The 24,957-nt window shown below is 46.7% G+C and overlaps 3 protein-coding genes across 5 annotated transcripts in view; 1 reads left to right on the top strand and 2 right to left on the bottom strand.

Annotated features, from left to right (window-relative positions):
- The window catches only part of musk (muscle, skeletal, receptor tyrosine kinase), a 28,834-nt gene extending 26,767 nt beyond the window's left edge, over positions 1–2,067 (bottom strand). The window contains exon 1 of the mRNA XM_008292117.1: positions 1,830–2,067. Within this exon, the coding sequence (XP_008290339.1) occupies positions 1,830–1,911 (82 nt within the window). The 5' untranslated portion in view covers positions 1,912–2,067. The remainder of the gene's footprint in view (positions 1–1,829) is intronic.
- Positions 2,068–4,101: 2,034 nt separating this feature from the next.
- On the top strand, positions 4,102–12,472 carry rassf6 (Ras association domain family member 6). 3 transcript variants are annotated; one of them, XM_008292116.1, is made up of 12 exons: positions 6,445–6,933; positions 7,185–7,256; positions 7,371–7,449; positions 8,983–9,143; positions 9,248–9,345; positions 9,675–9,868; positions 9,940–10,041; positions 10,330–10,381; positions 10,459–10,577; positions 11,579–11,676; positions 11,923–12,032; positions 12,113–12,472. In XM_008292116.1, the coding sequence occupies exons 2-11, from the start codon at positions 7,198–7,200 to the stop codon at positions 11,996–11,998; spliced, it is 1,038 nt and encodes a 345-aa protein (XP_008290338.1). In that variant the 5' UTR covers positions 6,445–6,933; positions 7,185–7,197; the 3' UTR covers positions 11,999–12,032; positions 12,113–12,472. The 3 variants fall into 3 exon arrangements, with proteins under 3 accessions (XP_008290337.1, XP_008290338.1, XP_008290336.1); XM_008292115.1 differs by lacking the exon at positions 6,445–6,933 and adding an exon at positions 4,102–4,189 and having other exon boundaries at positions 11,923–12,472; XM_008292114.1 differs by having other exon boundaries at positions 6,447–6,933; positions 11,923–12,472.
- A 2,863-nt stretch (positions 12,473–15,335) lies between these two features.
- Positions 15,336–18,998, bottom strand: si:busm1-57f23.1 (cystatin-2). Its single transcript, XM_008292113.1, has 5 exons — positions 18,889–18,998; positions 18,549–18,660; positions 16,006–16,157; positions 15,807–15,908; positions 15,336–15,606 (listed from the first exon to the last, which is right to left on the bottom strand). The coding sequence occupies exons 1-5, from the start codon at positions 18,991–18,993 to the stop codon at positions 15,514–15,516; spliced, it is 564 nt and encodes a 187-aa protein (XP_008290335.1). The 5' UTR covers positions 18,994–18,998; the 3' UTR covers positions 15,336–15,513.
- Between the last annotated feature and the right edge of the window lie 5,959 nt (positions 18,999–24,957).

Here is a 24,957-nt window from a genome sequence, read left to right as displayed (position 1 = left end):
TCCTTGTGGTCAGATGAGACGGAACACAGAATTGTTGTGGAGGCCCGTGTGGGGATCAGATGTGTGTGTTGTGTGTCCGGCTCGGTCCAGACATGCTGTGTGGCATTGAACACGCCTGTAACACGCGGTGGTCGTTGTTTATCCACAGCGTGCAGTCCTGCTGACTCATCACGCGTCCTGCTGTGAACGCTGCTCCGTCCACACATCGGTAAACGCTCACATGCAGCTGAACTAAAGCTTCCAGCGCGACACGTTAACAACACGGCTGCTGCTTAGAAAGGCCGTCAAGCAAAGATCATTAATAATGATTAACGTGCTTTTTTTCTGTTCACTCGCTGTCATGTCAAATTAAATAAAATTGGGAAAATCAAAGCGAGCTCAGAACACATGAAGTGAATGTTTTTGTCATCCATCTGAGCTCTGTCGGATCCACGCCTCCAAACCACAACTGAAGCAGCAGCTAGAAGACAATAGCACACTTTGACTGCACTCGTCAGTCCACAGTTGCTCAATGTTCATTTGCAGTCACAGCTCGGAGAACTGCGGTGGACAAATACGAACCTTGCTCAAGTTCGGTCGCTTTGTTTGAACAGCTGTCAAAAAGAAATCTTGTACATCTAAAGAAGCAGTTGGACAATTTGACCCAGAGCGGGCCGGTTCAGTCTCATGAGACCGGAGCCCGACCCTGTTGGGCCGACAGCTTAACATGAAACACGTCTATTTTGGATCAACAGTATTGAAAGCATGAAAGAGTCACGGGTCAATAATTCTGTTGAACCGCGGCTCAAAAGCAACGTCTGGTTTCATAGAATTTGTATTTATTATTACTTTTGTCAGATTCCAGTTGTTTCTGTGACCGTTGTGGGTTTTCTTTCACTAACCGACCGGTACCAGCCATGTTGTCCATGTGTGTCCTTCTTCTTATTGCAACCCTAACCCTAACGCCAGTACAAACGAGAACCACCATCTGCATTCATTCCAGCCCTCTAATCACCAACACATTGTGCAAGGACCAGGTTCCTCGGCGAGCCCAGCCCTGGACCACATCAGCCCACTGCAGCTCACCTGGTATCCCCCAAAGCAGAGTGTGACAGCATCTGCCCCACCTGTTTCCCTGAGCCAATCAGCAGCCTGCATAGCTGTACATCTGAACCTATTAAACACCCAGGTCTATGTCATGTATGTGGCTGTGAAGTAGTGCAAGCATTTGAGACGTTTACCCATCTCACATGTCCTGAAGTCCTTGGAAGGCCTTTATTGGTTCGACAACAGGACTCTGTCTGCTGTGGTGGAGGGACTGAGGTCTGACTTAGAGGGGATAGTCTCCATCCACCCCGACCCACTCTGCTCAGAGGTTACACCAAAGTGTAGGAAGGATATGGACTTAGTCAGATTTACACTACGCTGGCCTATAAACACCTTCTCCGTTTCCCTGCGAGGTGTAGGGCGGAAACAGGTGATCTGTGCTACGTAGGTGGAGAAAACTGAAGCTGTGTCCTCTTTAGGAAAGATGGGATGTAAAGTTACTGAACAGAGGGATGCTGTGTGTTTTCTGATTGAATGATGCAGATGTTTGACCTGCTGCTGGCTCTATGGACTCATGTGCGACCATTCAGAGGATGGAACAGGCTGCTCTCACATCTTCATCCTGTTGTTCTCGTTTGTTCAGATTTTAGGGTCATTATCACAACTTGCTATTCATAACACAACATTCACACTAAAACTCTACGTACACATTCACATAAATGTAGCAGCAGCTCAGTAGAACTGACTGGATGTGGTAACTGGCCTAAAAAGACAGTTTAAAGACCAGTCACATGGAAGCTTACCTCTCTGTACGCCGTAACTCGAGGTGGCCAAAACCAGCAGAGAGACTAACAGCACCGTCATCCTGGCTCTACAACGATCCATCTGAGCAAACCTTTTGGACAGGAACAGGAAAAGTTGGCGCTTAGATCCCCATGTCAGGTGAGGAGATGTTGTCGTCGCTTCACTCCTTGTGTCTCTGCCCTGTTTGCGTCTGCGTGACTTAACCAGGGACGGCCATGAGCTCTGAGCTCGACACCAACAGCTCCGTCACTGCCTGTGTGTGTGCTTCAGCTGTGACGGACGGTGGCAGCTGCTCGCTGTCCTCATGCACAGCCACTCAGATCCTGCAGCTCTGCTCTAAGCTCCACCGGCTCCAGAGTGCAGGAGGCTGTCCACGGCCGAGTGGTCAACAACAGCCTGCTGCCCATTAATCACACGAGCTGCACAAAGGCCACATTTACTTCTATGGTTTTATGGAAAATTCACATAAAAACATAGAAACGAAAAAGAAGTAGCTTCGTCTCATTTGTTTTGTCAACAACAGGAATCCACTTTTCATCAGCGTGCTTTATTTCTACAAACTGACATCTGAGTTCATGTGGAACCAAATCCAGGCTGCTGCTCTGCACAAAGTGTGTTACAGCAAGACAGACAGACAAGGAACAGAGCTGTCAGAGAACGTTCAGCGTCAGAATAAGATCAAATATTGTACATGTATGTATATATATACATATATAGATATATACACACACACACACACACACACATATATATATATATATATATACACATACATGCGTGTACAGTGTGTATGTGTTTGTGTATCTTCTTATTGCCAGTCATGGTCCAATGTGCAGATAAACATTATGAGTACATGTCAGCAGGTCAAACTCAGACCTGGGTGCTCATCACACAGCCTAACATGTAACATAGTGCCACACGGTGGTCCAGGAGGCAGCCTTTGTGTGTCCACCTGTCGCCCGCCAGCCTCTATGTCCTGTGTTATTTTAGGAAAGGAATGGCATTTCACTTCATTTGCTGCTCGTCCATTCTGCTTGGGATGGACTCAACTATTGTCGTGCTCCGGCTCGGTTCGCCTCTGGGCCTGTTTTTGAGCTTTAGCAGCTGTACCTGTTGATTTAGTGCATGCTATGGGCAGGTTCAGCGCTACAGCGCATGCCTGAGATTGCAGCAATGGCATCGGTTGTGTTGCTGCTATAAATCCTGTTATGCTCCGTTTTAGCAGTTTGAACAACCAAAGCAGGTCCACATAAAGGATTTTTAGGGGACTTCTCATCAAATACTTTGCACCCGTTTGACACCCATCTCCTTCAGATCAGGTAACAAACAGATGAGCTGCAGCACGTGATGTTGGCCATTCACACCACTAGGTGGTGCTGCAGACATGGTAATGAGTCAGCGTTCCCCTTTTACAGTCATCTTTACTGTGTCATGAAGGCGACACACCACAAAGTATCTCACTCACATCAGAGAAACAGCAGCAGACCAAAGGTGAGATGAAGACCATGCTGGTCTCAAACCGCCACTTCTCTGCCAGGAACCTCTGACTCAGTGGTTCTGTTTGATTCTGGTGCTTTGGCTCCCTCTGCTGTTGGGATCACAACTGGAGCTTCAATGCAGCCACAAAAACATGTTTAAAAGACTTTTTTTTTCCTAAAAGGGAGAAGACTTTTCAGAAGTTGGATGCTGTGGAGCATCTGTTGATGTGAAAGCTGACAGCTAACGGCTCCACCAGACGTTCTGCCCAAAGTGTTTACAGGACGTGAACCACATCATTTTGTAAATTCTTTGATTGTGAAGCGTTACACGACGTCTCTGGCTCTGACTGGAAGCAGAAGAAGTTGAACCAAGCAGCTGTTTTGTCCTGAGAGGGCGTGAACACGTCGGCATGGCTGACAGTCCCACGAGGCCCTGGTCTTACTAAAAACATCACACAACCTTTATTCATGAAAAATGTTTCTGGATATTGTTTCAGTCCAGTGGCTGTATTTCATTATTTAATTAGGACCTGCTGAACATCAGCACAATCCCCCGTCATCCTCGTCTACAGTCCCGTCATTGTTGGGAGCTTTTCCATACCTTAGAAACTGGCCAAAGGCAACTTGGCAGTTCCCTGTAATGTGTAGCCTTCTCTCTCTATCCAGGCACAGAGGCGCTCTACAGTGGAGTCATATCTGGTGTCGGTCAGCCACTCCCTCTCCACACTGTCTCAACGTGTTCTGCAATAATTAACCAGCAGCTGCGGCGTGCTGCACCTCCCACCAAACACACTGTACTCTGGACCTCTGAACTCAAACACACACACAAGCTGTCAAACATGGACTTCATCTGTTAGAAGACTGAAAGACGCACTGGCCAGGTAGGAGCTCATCTTTATGCGTTGTTGCAGCTTGTTGTAGAAGAACCAAACAGTGCCTCCTCTGATCAAATGAAATGGCTGATTTGTGGTACGCAGTATGATGAGAGCAGTGTGGCTTCACACCGAGACACTCAGGAAGGCAGGATGAGGATTCTTTATATCAGGTAAAGCAAAACAGGTGTGAAGCAATGCCTTTCCTTACCTACAGGAGGTAGATATTAAACCCACAAACCAGATTATTATGAATACGGTGACACAGACACTAAGTGGTGTGAGCTTGTTCATGGTAGTGATTTACTGTCACAATGTGCAACACATGCTTCTTATTCAAGTGACACTGAGCTTCAAAAACAAGAGAAAGGCCCAGAAGGCTGGAGTGTCAGCAGGGGGCACCAAACTAAAATACATACCGAGGTGGCATCTACGCCAGAGAAAGAGCGAGAGGCACTTCATCAGGTCAGCACAACGAAGGAAAAGACAGAAAGTAGAGCAGAAAGGTGGAGCGAACAGGAGGCAGGACGGGAGGAGCTGCTGCCTCGACATGACCCGCGGCTCGCTTCCTGCCCGCTGAGGCTTTATCAGGATCACAGCTGACAATAAAACAAGCTTGTTCTGTTTGTATACGCGCAGCTCCAGATAAGAGTACCAGAACCCGTCCAGGAGCAAGTGGAGCAGCTGGCTGTGGCTCCCGGAGCAGGAGGAAGTGACACATGGTTGTAAGAATAGTCTGCAAAGGGGCTGCAGCAGGGATGTAGTCTTTATTGTTGTAGCGGTTCTTCTGTGTGCTGATGGTGCTGAAAGTCCCTTCATCATCCCTCGGCTGTTTGAGCTTTGAAGATGTATGTGCAGGGTTTGATGTTAAACTCAATGCTGCTGAAGGCGTGTCCTCAGGATTTGTGACGTCAAACCGCTGGAGGCCAGTTCTGGTCTAATTACTTTATATAAGTGTGATGTGGAAACTTGAAGCTAACAAACACTGAGAGGACCTTCAGTTTAAAGGAAACACCTCCTATCTGGTAGTTAAGTGGAAGGAAAAGCTGAGCAGTCATAGTTTTTGGAGTTTTCTGTGTTGAGGGAGGAGTAGAGTCACTGGAAAATGAGTAAGCTGATGTCTTTTTAAATAGAAAACCATAACAAGCACAAATAATTCAAAGCTGAGCGCTTTTCTGTCTTTAAACACACCTGGAGGAGCTTTCCATCGACGTAGCATCAGCCATCGTACTTCAACAGAGAAACACCAGGTCCCTGTTGACTCATGAGCACAGTGTTGACTTTGCAGACTGTCCACTGAGCAGCACTTCTCCTTTTTGTTGACTTTGGTTTGCCTTTTGTCATGCCTGTGATTTAAACACACACGGGTCTGATGAAGTAGCTGCAGGGCACCTGAACGCCGACATGCTGAGGCTTGAACATCACACAGCGACGTGCACGAAGCAGCTCCAGTCAGAGAGACACGGTGGTGAAGCTGTGGACTTCATGAACATAGTGTTCTAAGACAAGACAGAGAACAACCTCATTGTGCTCCTGTAGCTTTTAAAAGCCTCGTTAAACATCATTGTGCAGGCGTCTCCACCAAAGCGCTACGTGTTCAGACACAAACACCCGGCAGGCGCTCGACCAGGATTCAGAAAGCCAGCAACTCTGACGCAGCAGCTGGCGGTTGAACGCTGCAGCGATGTGTCATTCACCTGGTCAGGTGCTCTCAGATCCTTGTTGGGAGCTAAAAAAAGAAGGCGGATTAAAGTGACTCTATATATATATATATATATACCTGGTCAGGTGCTCTCAGATCCTTGTTGGGAGCTAAAAAAAGAAGGCGGATTAAAGTGGCTCTATATATATATATATATATATATACAGTCAGGAAAGAATAATAGGAATCCTGTGTTCCTCTTCCTGAGCTGAGGAGGAAATAGAGCTGCTGGTTCTTGTCCTATAGCAGCTTGTTACAGATTCACTGTTTAACTCGTCCCTCCTTCTGTGTTCTCTACTCGTTATAAACGCACACTGACAGGGTTCATGTTCACATGAATCTGAGGTTGTAGTTTGCACTGATTGCACAACACGTATGTTGTACTTCTCTGTACGTTTATGACGTGTTCTGTAATCACCTGACCTGCAACGTGCACGACTTCCTTCACATGTGACCAATCATGTGTCACGATGGAGCGTTTTGTGATGAAACATTCACCCAAAGTTCGTGTCAAAACATGGACAAAGAAGACAAAATCCTATTTTTTTTCTATGAACACTTGTTAAAGTTGCGTAATGCACCTTTGTGCTGTTGGTTGGTCCTGCTGTCAGTCAGAAAGGGGAGGACAGCTGCTGAATACCTGAGATACTTCTAAACAGGCTGAGGCAGAGAAGCTGAGCAAAGAGGACGTTTGTGATGATTCGGTGGAAACAGAAGAAAAGGAGAGAAGCGGTGCTGGATAGTCCAAAGGCCTCGTTCACAGTGGCAGCCTTCAGCGTCCCTGACCGAAGGATAAACAAGGCTGGGCTCTACGCTGTCATCACTGGTTACTGGGTGGAGCACTGTTATTACATCTCTTAGAGACGAGCACAAAAAAAGAAAGTGTAAGAGTGAAGGCCTGGCTACAGAGAGGGATAAATATAACGCACACTTCAGAGGGAGGGAGCGACAGAAAGGCTGGAAAGAGATATTTAAAGCACACAAAGAAGAAAGACACGGAGACAAAGAAACAGAAGAGAGACGAGAGCTCTGCTTTGCCATGCGAGAGGAGGTGAGACTCCAACCATCTGGTTGTTTGTGGAAGGAGTGGCACCGCGTCGGCCGTGTCGTTCATTTATTTTAGAGCCACTCTGGTTTGAAGTTGACAAAATGCCGGTGAGCTGGAGCAGCGACGGCGACGTGCGCTCTGGATTCAACAAGTCTGCAGCCTCCAGCGTCCGTCCCTGGATTCACATCATATCTGCTGTCATGCTGCAGCCATGCGTACTCACACAAGATGTTTGTTCTGTCGTCTCTCTGCAGCAGCTGACCAGAGATGAATGAAGCAGCTCTGCTCCCAGTGATCCAGGCAGGAGACGGGAGGACGCTGTCCAGGTGAGGCACTTCATATCAAGGTGAAACTCAGTCTCAGTCTGAGTAAAGAGGTGGTTTTCCTCCTGAAGTTGTCCTCATTTCAACACCGTGTATTTTGTTATTGGTTGGTTTCAGAGCAGAGTTCCTCTCACTGCTCAACACCTACAACTGCTTCTTGAAGGACCACACTCAGCTGCACCTGAGCTGCTCTCAGGTACCATTTATGAGGAACATTTCAATGATCGTTTACAATCACATGTTTTCTCCCAGGTGTCATTGTTTTTGGATTAGTCCTGACTTTGCAGCATTACAGGAGACTAAATTTGAGTCTTAAAGCTTTTATATGTGCGATTTTAAACATGATAACATCGATGCTGCAGCCATCAAGTGTTTGATATGTGAAGATATAGCAGAGAAGATATATAGAATATATACATATAATGCAGAAGTTGTGTGTGCAGCCTTCACCCTAACAGCCTGCCCTGACTGCAGCCACCAGTCACAGCAGAGAATCCACTGCTTCCCTCTTGCTGATCCTAGTCTGACTTTCTCTGTTCTACGTTTTGGTAGCCGGCCCAGTGCATGTGAGTCCCTCCTATTGAAACTGCTGACTCTCCAACTTTATAAAGCCACTGAGAGTGACCTTCCACGCCTCACTGTAGAAGCCAAACTGCCGTCTGGAGCTGTTGGTGAAAGCCCTCGTGTGCACCAGGTTTCATTTCAGCTGACTCTGAGGTTCTGATTGAGTTCTGCTGTTCCACCGCGTGTGAACACCTTGTGCTGCGTGTCGTGGTGGAACAGACGGCCTAGAGCAGAGCAGACAGGAGTGGTGATGCTCCTCAGGCTGACAGCAGCAGCCTGTACAGTGCTGCTGTGTGCTAATGCTTGTGGCTGGTTTGGTTTTTATTTGCATTTCTGAGCACAACCTTTTCATTGCAAATGAAACATGGCGGGACTGGGAAGGTGCGGCCCGTCTGCCTGTTTGGATGGTCGTAGATGCTCTTGTGCAACATCCAGTGGTTCTAAATGTCGTATGCAGCCCCTCTAAAGAAGCTGGAGCTCATATTTAATATCATAGACTGTATAGCAGATGGACGTAGCTGCCGTGACGTCACCCGTTGGTTTCTGCACTGAGAACATGAAGCCAGGGTTTTGCTACTTCCTGGTTGACATCTTGGATTTTTGGAGCCAGTGATGCAAAAATCGTGGTAGGGGGGCGGAGCCATAGGAGCAGCGATTGGTCAGACGGACTGAGAGGCGGGCCCTCTCTGCCCCGCCCACATTTACCGCCTTCTGCTGGCTTCATCTGTATGGTCGCTGCCGACTGTCAATCAAGCCAGCCACGCCCCTTGCCCCACATGTTGATGATTTATTTAAAATTCAGTATTGATTTATTCTCAGATTGGCCACCTGATCTCTGGATCTGACCATGAAAACTAATAAGAAAACAATCCTGAGCTGTAGGAATGCAGTATTTGGTGATCTGTGATCACTTGTTTTCCAGTTCCAGTCTATGGGAGCCAGGGCTTTGTGGAGCCAGCAGCTAGTGGACGTAGTGATGCTGCAGGTTTTTGACAGTTCTGGGTTGGCTTCATTTTTCAGGTCCGGTTGCTACGTCCATCTTTTATAGAGTCTATGGTTAATACTTAATGCCACCTAGTGGACACAGTTCCTACTGCGTGATCATTATGGGATCTATGACTGCAATTATACACCATACAGGTGTCTGTGGGTGTGTCTCTAACAGGGCGAAGATGGAGAGGTGGTGGTGGAGGGCTTCCTGAATATCTCCTGGGGAGTGCGCAGGCCCATCAGGCTGAAGATACAGGACGACAAACAGATGCTTCCCTTTGCTCCTCTCATCTCCCCTGACCCCACCAGTCCAGTCAGCCCGCTGGGAAACAAGAGGTTTGGATTACTATTATCGATAAGCAATGAATGGGAACGTTTCCCCTGAAGAGTCCTTCAGGTTCAGCTCTACATGACTCTCACATGATCGATGTCTTTCCCAGCCGGGGGATGACCCGATGGGGGGAGTACGTGGACCTTCACCAGATAGATGAGATGGCGGAGACACCGCAGGACACAGCGGTCAGCAAACCTCCACCAGGTTGGTTTTGGTTCCCTTTATTATCTCCATTTTGTTTTTACAGCAGACTGGTTACCTGTCCAGGTGAACCTGCCCTCACCCTGCGATAGGCTCCGCCCCCCCACGACCCTAGTGAGGGTTAAGGTGTAGAGATGGTGGATGGATGTTCTCCCAGCAGCACTATCACTGCAGCATGTTGTGGATCCGTTCCACCAGTGGCTACAGATCGTACTCTCACCGTGGCCGGAGCTTCACTCGTCCTTCTGACTGCACAGACATTAAAGCATCTCGTGCACTGTTGCTGCTCACGCCACATGTTGGTTATCAGGCTTCTGTCTGTGTGTATCCAGCTGTTTACGAGACCACCACCCTGCGTCCTGTGAGGCAGAAGAACCCGGAGATGGAGGCCGAGTCCAACCTGTTCCGCTGTATGAGCGACGCCTCGCTGGTTAAGAGGAGGAGAGGAAAAGGAAAGTCGGCAGCACAACGAGAGAAAGAAAGACAGCATCGCTTTTCTATCAACGGCCACTTCTACAACTATAAAGTCAGTTTCACTCTTACAGCCACGTGTCCGTCTTTGCTCTTCACTCTTTAGCGTCTCGTTGTCTTTTACAGACCTCGATTTTCACTCCATCCCACGGTACTCCAACTAAAGTCCGAATCTCCAGCAAGATGACCACAAACCAAGTCATTGCACAGCTCCTGAACAAGTTCAAGGTGAGTTTGGTGGAGACTGTAGAACAGGTGACAGCGATGAATAGACACAAACATCGACTGCATTACAAATATAATAAAATCCTCATTGTGAAGTCATCCAGCTGCAAAATGTGCGTCCTGTATGAAGCAACGCGGTGGCTTAGATTTGCTTTAAGAGTGTGTAGTGTGGATTATTGGTTATGTTTGGCGTCCACACCTCTTGTAAAGGATCAGAACAGGCCCACAGTGCAGACGGTGAGGTCGTGTGAAGTGGAAATAAAGGCCTCATTCTCTGTGTTCATCCTCCAGATAGAGAACGATCCCCAGGAGTTTGCTCTCTACTGCATTCACCAGAGTGGAGGTAGGACATCTGCACAGCCAAGGATTCACTGAACGTGAGGAAAGCAAACATCAATGAGGTGTGCCTGTTTTGTCCAGAAAAGAGGAAGCTGAGCAACAAAGACCAGCCGCTATGGGAGCGAATCCTGCAGGGCCCGTCCGACGACATCATGAAGATCTTCCTGATGGACATGGACGAAGAGGAAGTCAGCACCGATGTGAGTGTGTTCCTCTGTACCTGAACGCACCGCTGACACACTGTTATAGATCAATTAGGTCCCTGCATGCAATTAACCTGTTTGGTTTAAAGTCAGATCAATTCTTTGAGGTCAGAAGGATCCACGTTTGCTCTGATGTTGGCCTTGGAGGCCACTGATGAAGACACGGCAGGTGGTGACTGAGAACAAACAGCTGCTGTGTTTCAGACGAGGGTTTTCAGTGACTGGTGCATTCAGAGGTCCTGCTTCCATCACGTTTCCTCTTTCAGGGAGTCGGTAAACGTGGAGCCTTCATCTGAACGCTTCACCTCTAAATAGTGGTTTCCAATTAAAATAAATAAATAATACAGACTTTGTCCTCCTCTGAGTCAGGCTTAGGCTTAGGCTTAGGCTTAGGCTCAGGCTCAGGCTCAGGCTTAGGCTTAGGCTTAGGCTTAGGCTGAGGCTGAGGCTTAGGCTTAGGCTTATGCTTAGGCTTAGGTTTAGGCTTAGGCTTAGGCTTAGGGCTTCTCCAGTTTCACTCCTGTCTGTGTTCTTAGAGGGTTTTTACTGAAGGGTTTAAAGGATTTTTGTATCATTCATCATCTGATATCAATAGATTTATATCATGTTCTTGCTCTTTTTAATGGATTTTCCTGACAGACCTGCTTCAGCCTGAACATGAGCAGGAATGAATGCTTTTATAGATCATGCCTCATTGGTGTGTTTGAACATGATGTGATTTTTAAAATAAATAATTAATTTAACGTAAGTAATCAACGTTTTCATGGTGACATCTTTTAGTTCATATTTTAATGACCTGTTCATCTAAAAGTTTTGTCCTTGACCTCTAAACACTCCTTTAAATGCAGAAATAAGAACAATTAAAAGTTCTTTCAGAGCTTCTTTTGCTCAGATTGTGATAACGATCACAGGATCTTTACCTGTAGACAAGACTCCAGGTGTTGTTGCTGTTCTTGTTTGTGACTGATTACTGCTCTTTGTGCTCCGTTCCTGCTCAGGTGGCTCAGTATCTGAACCTGGAGCTTCCCATCCTGGAGCAGGTTCTACTGAAGCTCCGAGAGGAGGAGAACAGAGAGATTCAGAGAGTCATCAGCAAGTCAGTGTCTATTCTTTCTCCTTCCATGTTTTCTGAGCTTCTCAGTGCTGCAGTGTGATGAACTTTACTGATCTATCACCTCAGAGAAACCTGAGCTCTAGAACCATGAAGATGTGTTGAAGCTCTTCTGCGTCTTCCTGCTCTGACGTCCATCCAGTGTGACAGACAGTCACTGCAGTGACACGCCCAGGCCAGGTGGTGGCGCCAAGGTTTAAAGTCTGATCTGTGTACATGTGTTTGTTTCAGGTACCACCACCAACACAGGCTGCTGTCTCACATGCTGAGCTGTAAGCTGACGCCTCACGTTGAGACCAGCGTCTGACGGCAGCTCCTCAGGACCTGAACGATGACAGAGCGGCTCTGGAGAACTCTGGAGAACTCTGGAGAACTCTGGAGAACTCTGGAGAACTCTGGAGAACTCTGGAGAGCTCTGGAGGGCTCTGGAGAACTCTGGAGAACTCTGGAGAACTCTGGAGAACTCTGGAGAGTCGAACATAAAACCAACACGTCGTCCAACATCCAGACATTTTCACCAAGAGAAAAATAAAAGGTTGTGAAACACAGAAGTGAAGGATTTGCAAAGCAGCACATGACCACTGATAGAGCTGCAGATAAATGACGTGTTGAGTGGAACAGATGGAGTCACAGGTTTTATCTACTATGTATATGTTTGCTTTGGTTTTTGAAACTCTAGGACAGGTACAGGACATGACTGCTGTCAGGCTTAGGTTAGGTTAGGGCTGCTGTCGATAACTGTACGTCAGTGTGACCATGAATAAATATGGGACCAGCTTGAGCACTTCTGCTTCGTCTCCTTGTTTGCTGAGGTCGAGCTGTGCCTCTGGGCTCATTCACACATTAATACAACTAATTACATAAACAAACTGATTATTAAAAGCTGAATAATTCAATTAGAACTTTGTCAAAATGGTGACCAGGGGCCTTATTTCTTTGGGGAGCCAGGATTATATGGAATACCAGCCAGTGCAGTTCTGACACCGCCCTGACGGTGGCGCTGCCTCGGAGGGATCTTATCAATGATCGGTGATGTTTCCTTCACTGGTATGTGCCTGTTCTTATGTTCTCATGCCGTAAGGACGTGACGTGTGTTATCACCAGGACAACATGTCTTCGTTCCTCCCTTCAGTCGAGACATTTTCACTTCCCACAACGTTTACAGGCAACTGTTCAAACTTTCCGTGTCCTCCGTGTCCTCCTGGCCAACCAGTACCTGCCCTGCCCTGCCCTGCCCTGCCCTGCCCTGCCCTGCCCTGCTCTAATTGTTCCCGTGGTTAACAGCCATCCAGCTTCACATAATTGTCTTTATTCACAGCAGCCAAGCCTCTGTTCTGGTTCTCTGCCACCGAAGCGGGTTACCGGGTCACTGTGCTCTGAAGACGTATGAGAGGCTGAATGCTGGAGGAACACGTGTCCTGGATTCAGAACCCAGTCATGAAGTTAAAGGGCGTCAACAAGCAGAATTAAGTGGATTAACCCTCAAGTGACGAGTTATTGGAGCAGCCGAGATGGAAAGTTCTGAGCCGTGGTGTTTTTATAGAGGAGTACTGTTGGTACTAATGGTTCTGTTTGTGTTGATTATACCTGCACTGGGTTTATCTGTTAAGATATTCTGAAAGGTTCTCATCTAAGTAATTATGGCTTTCAATCAATTTTTAATGAAAAAAAAAGTTTAAAACTCGTCTCCATTGTCACTTTAGGAGTTAAGCGTCTGCCGGAAGGGTTGGTCGGGTTCTGTAAGGCCCGGGATTCACTGCGAAACATTCGAGTACAGCTCGTACAGCGATTAGACGTGGAAAGCTACGGTACCGTCAAGACTACGGTGGTACAGGCAGATCAATGAAAACACATCAGTCTGCATTGATCAGCCTCCCTCACAGGTTTCTGTTTAACAAATAAAGTAAAATAAAATAAATTAGCACGCTGGCTGTTGGGGGAGAATTTTTTTGAAAGACTGAATTTTTTATTTTTATTTGATTTTATTTTTCTGGTGATTCACCGTCACGGTGGTGCACAAAGATAAACACAAACATTCAGCTGGTTGGTCCCGCCGACCTAGAGCTGCTTCAGGGAGATGAAAAGGAGGCGACCTGGATGTTGAGAGGTTAGAGCAGGGGGGTCCAGTCCTGGTCCTCCAGGGCCACAGTCCTGCATGTTTTAGATGTTTCTTTCTTCCAGCACACCTGATTCAGATGATCAGCTCATCATCAAGCTCTGCAGAAGCCTGATAACCATCCTGATCATTTGATTCAGGTGTTAGGGTTGGAAGAGGGACACATCTACAACATGGAGGACTGTGGCCCTCCAGGACCAGGATTTGACCCCCCTGGGTTAAAGTATTTAACCACAGGTCCCCAGAGCTCAGAGAAACCCAGAGTCCAGTCCATGTCGTAAGTCCTGGTGGTGTGGTGGTCCCAGTTAAAGCGCCGATGAGCTCATTTCTCAGTGCGGTACCGAGACTCCCTGCGGACTGTGAACATGACGTGGAACCTCTACGAAGCTGACGTTCCTTCAGCTCAGCAGCAGGTGAGCAACACGTCCATCCACAGAGGCTCTGAAGGAACCTGGTTCTCATTTAGAGTTTAATACTGAAATGTGGTTCTCAGCGTTAGAAATCCACCATGTTGCACCTTTAATGGACAATATAATAATAATATCCAGTTCTACACCTCTTCTCTCCAGAGTCTGGTGTGTGTCTGTAAACAACTGGAGACGCTGTGGTCCCTGAATAATGACGGCGTGTGCAGCGAGCAGCGCTGTTCAGTGGCCGAGGCTTCATCACGGCCTGCCAGCCCAGCCTCACATTACCCAGCAGTGAGTCTGATTTTCCTCTGACATGATGAATGACTACATGAGAGAATATGGCCTCTGGTTAGTTTTACTGAAGGATAGAGTTTCCACGCGATGGCCGCCAAACGGCTTGGCTTTGAGTCAGTGGAAAGAGTGTGTATGTCGGGGACACGGCTTTCTGTGGAGGAGATGTTGGTTGGCTGCTCCTCGGCTCAGAGAAAATCTGATCTCCATGCCAGTACGTTAAATCTCACTCCGGCTGATGAGACGTCTCCACAGAGACGAGCGGCTGTGTGATAGGAGCACACGGACAGAATCCTGTCTGGAGACGCAGCAACCTGTTGCCGTGAACAGCTTTTCTACAACCGCTGCAGTGAAATACGTTCTTATTGCAGCGTGCATGGCATCAGAAACAGGACATGTGACCAGCTGGCTGTAAACCAGTGCACTCTGTTCAGTCTACATTAAGCCTGTGTGCTTTTGTGATGTTCACACGTTACTTAAATAACCTAAATGCAGTGATAGTGCAACACCAGTGCTTTCTGATTCATAAATCATACAAACAGATCCACACACGGAGCTTTTTGTGTCTTAGATGTTCAGACTTTCCAGGTTGAGGGAGTTGCCTCTTGCAGCTTAGCCCTAAAATGTTTGCTCGTAAGGGTTCATTGTGTTCTTTACAAGCCTGTTTATGGTTCCTCCCTATTTAGCTGCGAGCGCTGACGTACTGAGCAGCTTCCTCCTGAGCTCCAGCATCCACAGAAGCTCCAGCATGACGACCATGAGTTGTGCCATTGAACAAACGATATGGAAATATTTAAAATCTACGTTTTTTTAATCAGACATCAAGATTTAAAACAACCACAAACCATCAATTTTATTTGTTTGATTTGTTCATTTTCATACCAAACCACACGTCCGTTACAGCCACCGACTTAAATCAACTGGAAAACATTAACAGAAAAAGAAAATGGAATTTAAAAAATCAATGTGAAGAAGATGCCAAAGCTACTGAGTCCCAGTAGAACCTTAGGCCTTCTCTGGCTTCCTGCACTTGGCGTTGTGCAGCTCGTGTTTGCTGTTGCGGAGGTTGAAGGACACCAGGAAGCGGCAGTTCAGATACTGTGGAAGGACAAACATCAGCAACGAGCAGATCAGCAGGAGAAAGCTGTTGTCCTCACATCCTCTGCTTTGGGTAAATGAGCTACCAAGGTGTTGCTTTATGAACAAATCTAGGACATGAAAGCTGAGTGCAACAGACTGAGCTAATCATGCTTGTGTTGAATAGAAGTTCACTGAACATACAAACAGAACAAACGGACCTTTGTGACCTGACTGCAGCTCTCCAGGTCGCGGGCCTCCGAGTTGACACACTTGGTTTTTCCCAGGACGACATCGATCTTGAAGTTTATCATGTTGGTCACCTACAGAAACGAGCAGACACAGGACAGAACTGTTGGACTGAGCGGTTTGGTTGGGTTCTGGGGCGGCGACAGGATCTGTGGACACGATGGATCCAACCTGGACGTGAGCGCTGGTGATGGACATCAGCTTGAACGTCCTCTTGCGGTTCGGCTCGGCGTTGAACGCGCTCATGGCGTGCTGGACTGCGTTCTGAACATCAACTGACTCTGGACTCTTTTCAGACCAGCCACCCAGGAGAGGCACCTTCTCTGTGAGGACATTAAACACACACACACGGTTCTGTTCTGTTGGCGGGTCATAAATAACTGACTGTCAGCCTGCATGGTCTCTGATGGTCTCTGCCACAACATGACACACGTCCATAAACACAGCGATTCTCATTAATGAACTGTGTAATTGTGCTATTGGACCCACTGTTGTTTCAGTCCAGAACATCACTCAGACCACCAAACTCTGGGTTGAGCTGGTCCTGCTCTGCCAAACCATCTAAACCTTTCTGCCAAACCAAGCACTGATCATCAGGCCCACGTAAACAGAAGTAAAGATTTATAGTTCAGTTCCACCTCTTGGACCTTGGGTGGCCCGGTCCATCAAAATGTTGCTGGTTTGGGGGGGGTTGCCGGTTTTGTGTGAGTTCTACAGTACCAGTGTTTAGCATCACATAGCATATTTAGGAGGAACGCTACTGGCTGGTCCAGTCACTGCTGCGGTCCAAACTGAAATATCTCAACAGCTACAGATGGAGGGCAGCAAACACTGGAGGCCCTCAGAGGAAAAACCTGGGTCACATATGTTGACAACCGCCACGCTAATCAACCATATGCTGTATCTAAACCATGTTCATCGCCTCCAAGGATGTGCCTGAAACCTGAATTCTTTCTAACAGCCAGTTGGGGGCGACACCTCTGGTTGCAGAAAGAAGTCCAACTGCAATCAAGTAAATGAGAAAACGAGCTCACTTGTGCCTCGATGTGTTTCCTCAGCAAACATGTTCTCAGTGTGTTTATGATCCCAGATGCAGTCCCATCATGGTCCCATTGGAGCTGACCAGAGGACACAGTGGGGACGTCTGGAGGCAGAGCTGCTATGGCTTCAGTCGGATCCACTGCTTGCATCACATCCAGTTTCAAAAGACCAAGATGGTGACAGCCAAATGCCAGACTCAGAATCTGCAGTCCACATACCAACAGATGATGTCGTGGCTGCTTTGCCTGGCTGGTATGCTGCTTTGGTCCATGCAGAGATGTCTCAACAGCTACTGGATGGATTCCAGTAAACCAGCACACAAATCTGTGTCACCCTTAGAGGACAAACCGGACTGACCTGATTGTAGATGTTTGTGGTTTTGGGTGAAATATTTGAACAACTACTAAAGAGATGTCCCTTAGATTTAGTGCTAATTTACAATGTTGGCACACAAACCAGCAAAGATCCACAAGACGTGAAGCACGGTAAACATCCCGACTTGTAAACGCCGACGTGTCCACGCTGTCGTGAGCATGTGAGGCTTGCTGTGGTTGCTCTCAAGAACAAATCAGGTGTAACTCACTGACTCCACATGGACCTTAAATGCTGCAGGAGCCTGGGAGGCTGACAGGCCTGTTTGTGTTGCCACCAGGCAGTCACTCAGTGCTCCATTCACACTCAGGTGTGCACAGAAATAAAATGCATCACACCTCAACAAAACCATGAAATGCAAAACAAAAAGAACCACACCGAGCATTGCACTCGGCTTCAGAGGTCAGAACGAGAACATGTCTGAACCTTCAACCCACATCTGTACTAGTTCTCACTTAATGTGGACTTGCCCTTTAAAAGCCTGTCACTGAAGCATGTAGCAGGGCTGTGTTAGGTGTGTGTGAGAGGAAAGGCCTCTGTGGTTATGAAGTGACTGAATCCTTCCCACTGTGGACTGCACGCTACATCATGCTAATTACAGAGTGAATGCTGGTTCTGGCCCTGATGGATTATTCTTTTATTCCTAAATGCTCCAAACCAAACGCCACTAAGCCAGACTAAATGGTAAGGGGAAAACCATGACTTTATCGGACTTCTGGCTGATCCAGTGTTCTGACTCAGTGTAGCCAACCAGACCTGCCGTCACCGTCTGCACGCCCAGGACATGAACAGCTCGTCTAGCCATCGGCTCACACAACTCAAGGCTTTCACGGTGCAGTTTGTTTCCCAGCGAACAAAAGCTGTAAGGCTGAATCCCTTTCAGAGTTTAGAACCAAATGTGACACCCAAAGTCTTCTGATCGTACACAAGTCGTGGTGTTTTCCGTCGTGTCCTGTTGTCTGTGCGTTCAGATAGGATCATACTATCTGATGGACAGAAGCCGACTTCTGGTCACTCCTCTGAGCTGTCATCTAGTTTTGGAATTGTTTTTAGATGTTTGCATTTTATTTAAAACGTGCCAACTCTGTCATAGTATTTAATTATTTTAATTTATTCTCAATCTGTGACTCAGCTGTAAAGTAAAATACAACCATATATATTTTAAGTCACATTACCAGAGTTGCAAATCCTATTTCTTAATAAAATCCAGTCTTGTACAGTCGGTCATGGTATCTGCTCTTTCTTCCATGTATGCCTCCACAACTCTGCTCTTCCTTCTTAGGTTTCTCATCACTACTTACTGGTGGTGACGACCTCCCCGGTGGTGACGACCTCCCCGGCAGCCTCGTCTCCCACGCACAGCTGCACCAGGCACAGACACATCAGCACTGACAGTGGCACAGACATCTTTCCCTGTCGAGCAAACTGGACGTCAGATGAGCAGAAACGCTTCACTGGAGATGAGGCAGTTGCAGGCGTCCCGCAGGATTGGCAGCAAACTGGTGTGTCCACATCCACAAAGAGGTTAAGGAGAGAAGACGAGAGAGGGAGGATTACTGGAAACTTGAAAAACACAGTAAAACCAGAAAGTTAATAAAGAATACCGATGGAAATAGAGCAACAAAGAAAGACTACAAGTACCTTTCTTTGATAGAAGCGGACCCGGTGAATGCTGGAGCTCGGCTGAGAGGGCTTGTGTGAGTCAGGCAGCGCTGGTGTGAGTGGAAGCCTGTGACTGTTCAGCATTTAAGCTGTGGTATGTTGAACAAGCCAGTGAAGGCCACACCCAGCTGGTGCCTGGCAGTGACGCCATGCACCCAGCAGCCATCAGCGGCCTCACTGTGAGTGTGAGAGGAGCTGTCACCGTGCACGGCTGTGCTGTTGTGTGTGCTGGTGTTGCACGGCTCTGTGTGTGTTTCATAGCCTGTATAACAGATGGACGTAGCTGCCGTGACGTCACCCGTTGGTTTCTGCACTGAGAACATGAAGCCAGGGTTTTGCTACTTCCTGGTTGACATCTTGGATTTTTGGAGCCAGTGACGCAAAAATCGTCTGAGGGGGGCGGAGCCATAGGAGCAGCGATTGGTCAGACGGATTGAGAGGCGGGCCCTCTCTGCCCCGCCCACATTTACCGCCTTCTGCTCGCTTCATCTGTATGGTCGCTGCCGACTGTCAATCAAGCCAGCCACGCCCCTTGAGCCGCAAAATGTTGACGATTTTTTAAAAATTCAGTATTGATTTATTTTCAGATTGGCCACCTGATCTCTGGATCTGACCATGAAAACTAATAAGAAAAGAATCCTGAGCTGTAGGAATGCAGTATTTGGTGATCTGTGATCACTTCTTTTCTAATTCCAGTCTATGGGAGCCAGGGCTTTGTGGAGCCAGCAGCACGCGGGCTTCATGTTTCAGGGCCGGTTGCTACGTCCATCTTTTATACAGTCTATGGTGTGTTTGCATTCATGTGCGTCCACTTGGTCTGGCTGTACAGGAGGGAACGAGTCACTTTGTGATCTGACTGTCAGGTCTGTCGGCAGGCAGTGAGCCACAGAGCCAACGACAGCGCACGCCGGTTTGGGTTCATCAGCACCATGACCGGACCGTGTGTTATCATGGGATCAGCTGTTCTCGTAGCGCTGATGGTGGTGGGACCCAGCCTTCATGCTGACAGACAGGAGAGTGATGCTTGATTTGGAAGATGCTTCTCTCTAAGTGTCAAGATGTAATTCTTATAAACAGTGTATTTGTAATGTCCTTTTTTTCCTGCATGGTGCTCCCAAAATACTTTTTTTCCCCTCCAGCCTCATGTCTAAAGAGTTTTTATTGTGTGACAGTAAACGTGCATTAACCTCTTCAGACCGAGCTGGTGTTTGATATGCGTTTTTCATTTGATCTGATCAAACAGCAAAGAGAAATGAAAAACAAAAATATATAGAAAGAAAATAAAAATATATTTTAAAAAGTCTAAAGATATTTTAAAATAAATAATAAGAATAATGATAATAATAATTATTATTATTGTCGTACACACCTGACATTTTGTGAGCACAAACTACAGGAGGTGGTGATTAAAAGTTATCACAACCTTCCCCAGATGAGGCCCAGTTTGGAAATGGCGGCCCGTGCAATTTCGATCAATGGCCATTTTGGCCATTTTTGCTGTGTTTTTGGCATTTATCACAGTACTGTCGGAAGGCCACAGCTACAAGATTCGCTGGGCATGTGTAGCAGGTCAAGACGCACAAAAAAGTCAATCAGCACCAAGTCCTAAACCCAACAGGAAGTCCGCCATTTTGAAAACACACGCTGAGAATTTTGGCGAAGTTGGCTGACTTTTGGCCATTTTTTGGCCATTTTCAGAATCTATCTCCTCCTACAGGGAAGTTCGTACACACCTTACAGTTGGCCAGCACAAACTACAGGAGGTGGTGATTACACGTTAGTAAAACGGTCCGCACAAGTGTGACGGCGTGGAAATGGCGCCCCCCTGAATTTGGCCACAACGCCATAAAACACCACAATACCAGACTGTGCTCCAATCGGCCTGAAATTTTACACGCGTGCTCCGAGTCTCAGCCAGAGCACGTTTCCACCCCGGCCAACACGCACGCCGCCGCGGCTCGCCACTAAACAGGAAGTGGCTCGTAACTAGGCCACACTTTCTCCGATCTGCCCCAAACTCGACATGCCGGATCACAGTCCCGCCGTGCGCGAAGGCCGACAAGCGTAGGGCGAGGACCCGTCCATCGCCGCTTGCGGCTTTAATTGTTTTTGTTGTTGTTATACAAGATACAGCGCTGTGGTAACGTAACCCTGAATGTGGTCTTTCCAGTCCCAGTAATGGTGTGGCTCTGGGGATGGCAACACCAGTTCTCACCACTTTGGTTTAGACTGAAATATCACCGACTACAAGTACGAGTTCATTTCCTTCTGCTTTAGCGCCACCTGCAGGTTAAACATGTCCACAGAGCTCAGAGCACTCTCAGTCCACACATCAAGTTGTTTAGTTTCATCTGGATTAGGCTGACCCAAACCCCATGTCTTCTCTTCTACAATGAATTGTACGTTTGTGCTGCGTTTTCGAAGCAAATTCAGACGGAACAACTGATCCAAACTTGTCAAGATGACCAAATCCACATTTATCCACATCCAGGATATATATGTATGTATATATATATATATATATCTGTGATGGGCTTGATGTCTACTTTATCTGTACTGGTTTAATAAATCAACTGAGAAAAAAGTTTTTTATACTTGTTTTTTTCAGAGAGTCCGCCTGAATCTTCTCTCTGCTGGGATCAGGACAGTCGTGATGTTCTGGATCACAGAGATCTCAATTTGTCTGAAAAAATTTCAAAAGCACACACTGAAGGTTCGGTCCGGATCCAAAACGAGACTGGACTATGTGATCTAATCTGATTTCAGAATCCTGTTTCACCTTTTAAACCATACAGTTTGAAACCTTGATCAGATGTGAGAGCTGAGCTCTGACCAGATCACTCCTGAGGAGCTCTGCTGGGAGGATGGATCCTGGTGACTCTGGTGGTGATGAAACCAAAGTGCAGCTGTGGCCTTTAATAAACTGCTTTATGAGCGGTTTTCAGCACGTGGCCAGAGATTCCACCACCGTCTCATAAATACTGGAGGGTTTAACGGCACACCTCAGACTCAAGCAGCTCTTGGCTCAGCCGTGGACTTTTAGAAGATGTGGCCAATTCGCTGTATTTTAAATCCCCACTGATGTGTGTGCTTTTCTGTTGGTTGTTAGTTTTGCTGCCTTCCCACTCGTCCTGTGCAGGTACGAGTGAGGCAGCTGACCTTTGTTTTGTACAGACAATGTGAATGAAAGCGATTGTGGTGACTGATGACATGTCATTGGACTGAGAGCAGCACATGAGCTGGTTGGTGCACAGACGCCTTCACAACATGCACACAGCTGCAAACCTCCCTGTTCTGCCAGACATGCTGACTGTAAGCAGTCAAAATGTCCAGCAGAGGGAAGCAACACCACATCACAAGATGCAACAGGTGGTTGACGCGCCAGGTGACGGTATTTGCATAACCATGAACACAATGACAAGGATGGCAGAAGAGCCGTTATCCAGGGCAAATGGTCAGCGTTCTCCTACATTTGAGATCATGTGGCCTGCCGATGACAGCAAATGTCCTAGAAAGGTGTAGAAAAGGCCTTGCCCTATGTAGACTACTCATTCTGGGTTTCAGAGAGCCAAGAAAACATCCCCATCGGCTGTAATTGACCATAAATCCACATATATTGTAACGTTTCTACTACTAAAGGCATAAAAAAAGCATCACTAAGAGTTGTAAATGTTAAAGAGGAAGAGGATTGACTTCCTGTTTCATTTTTTATGATATATATGTAATATAAACATTGCTAGTTAGAGGTCTATTTGGATGAACAAATACAGACGTGTTAGGATCAGAGAAGCGGAAGATAAATCATGTAAAAGTTAGAAGTAAGGCGACATCAGCAAAGATGTTTAAATGGCCCATAAAGACCAGACAGCTCTCACATAGAAGGCGATGAGGCAGACGGGAACCAAATGGCAGCTACGTTAGCTCACACAAAGCAGTGCAGCAGATGGACAGAAAGTAAAGCCAGGCTCAGAGACAGAAGCCTGCAGATGGATAACCGGTCAGAACGTGAGAAGCAGGTGCAGTTCAGTCCAACGATCCAAAGATCACAGAAGATTTTAATGAAGGCTTCCTGAACCGACAGAAAACAACCGGCGTGAAGCTCTGAGCCTGTGGTTGAACTGGATGACGTGCGCGGGGCAGATAGTTGCCCTCTGTAGGCACATTTACATACAAATACATGAAAACCGGCACAAATCAGCTGATAAGCCAACATGCAAGGAGGCAAGCAGCCAAACTCAGCGGCTCTTTTGTGTTTTAGGCCCGGCTGAGGATCACTGGCCTCCTAATGAGATGTTACTGTCACTATTCCAAGCTCCAACTAACGGGTCCGGGTCAGCAGAGGGGGCCGGCTGGATCGGATGGAAATTGGAAATCCCCCCTTTTTTTTTCTCCAGTGGAATAATTGATGTCATTCTTATTTGGCTGATGACTGACTGGAATCCAACAGTTTGTGTTTAAATTGTTCCCGTTCGGTCCGTTAATCATAAATATCAGTAACAAGCGACGTGATTGGCTGTTTGTGCTTTTGGGGGGGATTGGGGTCAAAGGTCAAAGTAGCTTCAGGAGTAAACAGCCTAAAACAGAGCGAGTCTTGTTCTGATTCTGCCGTCAGTGATGAGAAAAAAAGGCTCTTTTGGTAAATGTAGACTTCATCTGATCAGACTGACGCTGTTGCATTTACTTTTTATTTATATGACATGAAAACTGATTCACGGTGCTGTTGCTGACCGGACAGTGGAAGTCTTTGGATAAAAGGTGTCACAATAATGCAGGACTGGAAACCTCAGGTAACCACTGAACAGGCAGACGTCCACTGAGGCCGATGCAACACGTCAGGAGTGAAGTTTCTGTTAACACCTCATCACAGAGAGCTTTTGTCATGTGATCACTGTGATGCTACGACGAGCAGCCTGTTGTAACGCACTGCACCACCTTGACGGATGTGTTTTTCCATTTACATTCATGAGGGAGGATAAAAGGTCACTGCTTCGGATAATGAGCTGTTCCTGCCAACCAGTTTATCGTCTGCTAAATCACACAGCACATTACTCATTAATGGATCTAATGTGTTTACGTACTAATCACAGTGCAGGGGACACAAATATATAAAGACAGACGGAAATCAGGGTTGCGTCTAGCAGAACGGATCAGCGGTTCACCTGTTCAACCCAGTGACACCTGGGAAAGCTTGTTCTGCTTCCACCCACACGTGGAGGGATTACGGGATTGACTTTGTTATCCCCACTAGATGTGTGTTGATATAAAAATCCCCCTGACAGCCAATCTGATGTGTTTGTGTTGAGTTAGTTGTGAAAATGTGCATTTGAGGGCTTGTTCAGTGAATAAGCTTAGAGACGGGCCACACAGTTTATTCACAACATCACTCATGTCCTCCTCATTCATTACTACAAATAATAATAAAGAAAACGTGTGATCTCAGCTGTCCCGGCACCTTCACTTCAACTCTGGCAAAAACTCATCTTTGAAATAAAAACTTGAGTAAAGAAGGTCCGGTAGAATCACAATCAATGCACATATTTTAAACAAATCATCAATTCATCAATAATTCTAGACATTTGAACTGAGTCAATAATAGTTTGATCTTAGTTCCGTTAACGTTCTCGTCTCTTCAGCTCAGGAGAAGAAAGGTGGAGGAAGGTAGGCCAAATAAACGCAACAACAATAATAATGAAACAATAACTAATCATTAATGTAAAACATCTGAACTGAGCTAATAAGGCTGAGACAGTAGGCCAAATTAAATCAGCAGTAAAACCTGAAACTACTGATGTCAGCTCAGCTGTCTTAGTGAAGCATTTGATCTCCGTGAACTACTTCAACTGAGTCAAATAAACCTAAATAAATTTACATCAATAATAAAACAAATGATCACCGAGTTAATCATTCTTTTAATTCTTTTTTAAAAGTAACGAGCAGCTCCCAAACCCTTCATAGGTCAACCTGCTGCTCACGTGTTCTCATTTACTCTGTTGTTTATGAACTTAATGTAGAAACAGACAGTTTTACACACAGCTAGCAGCTAGCAGA

Source organism: Stegastes partitus, unplaced genomic scaffold (assembly GCF_000690725.1).
Source record: "Stegastes partitus isolate 25-593 unplaced genomic scaffold, Stegastes_partitus-1.0.2 Scaffold786, whole genome shotgun sequence".
NCBI classification, from domain to species: domain Eukaryota; kingdom Metazoa; phylum Chordata; class Actinopteri; family Pomacentridae; genus Stegastes; species Stegastes partitus.
Note: the sequence above shows the minus strand (reverse complement) of the source record. Positions and strands in the feature narration are given on the sequence as shown.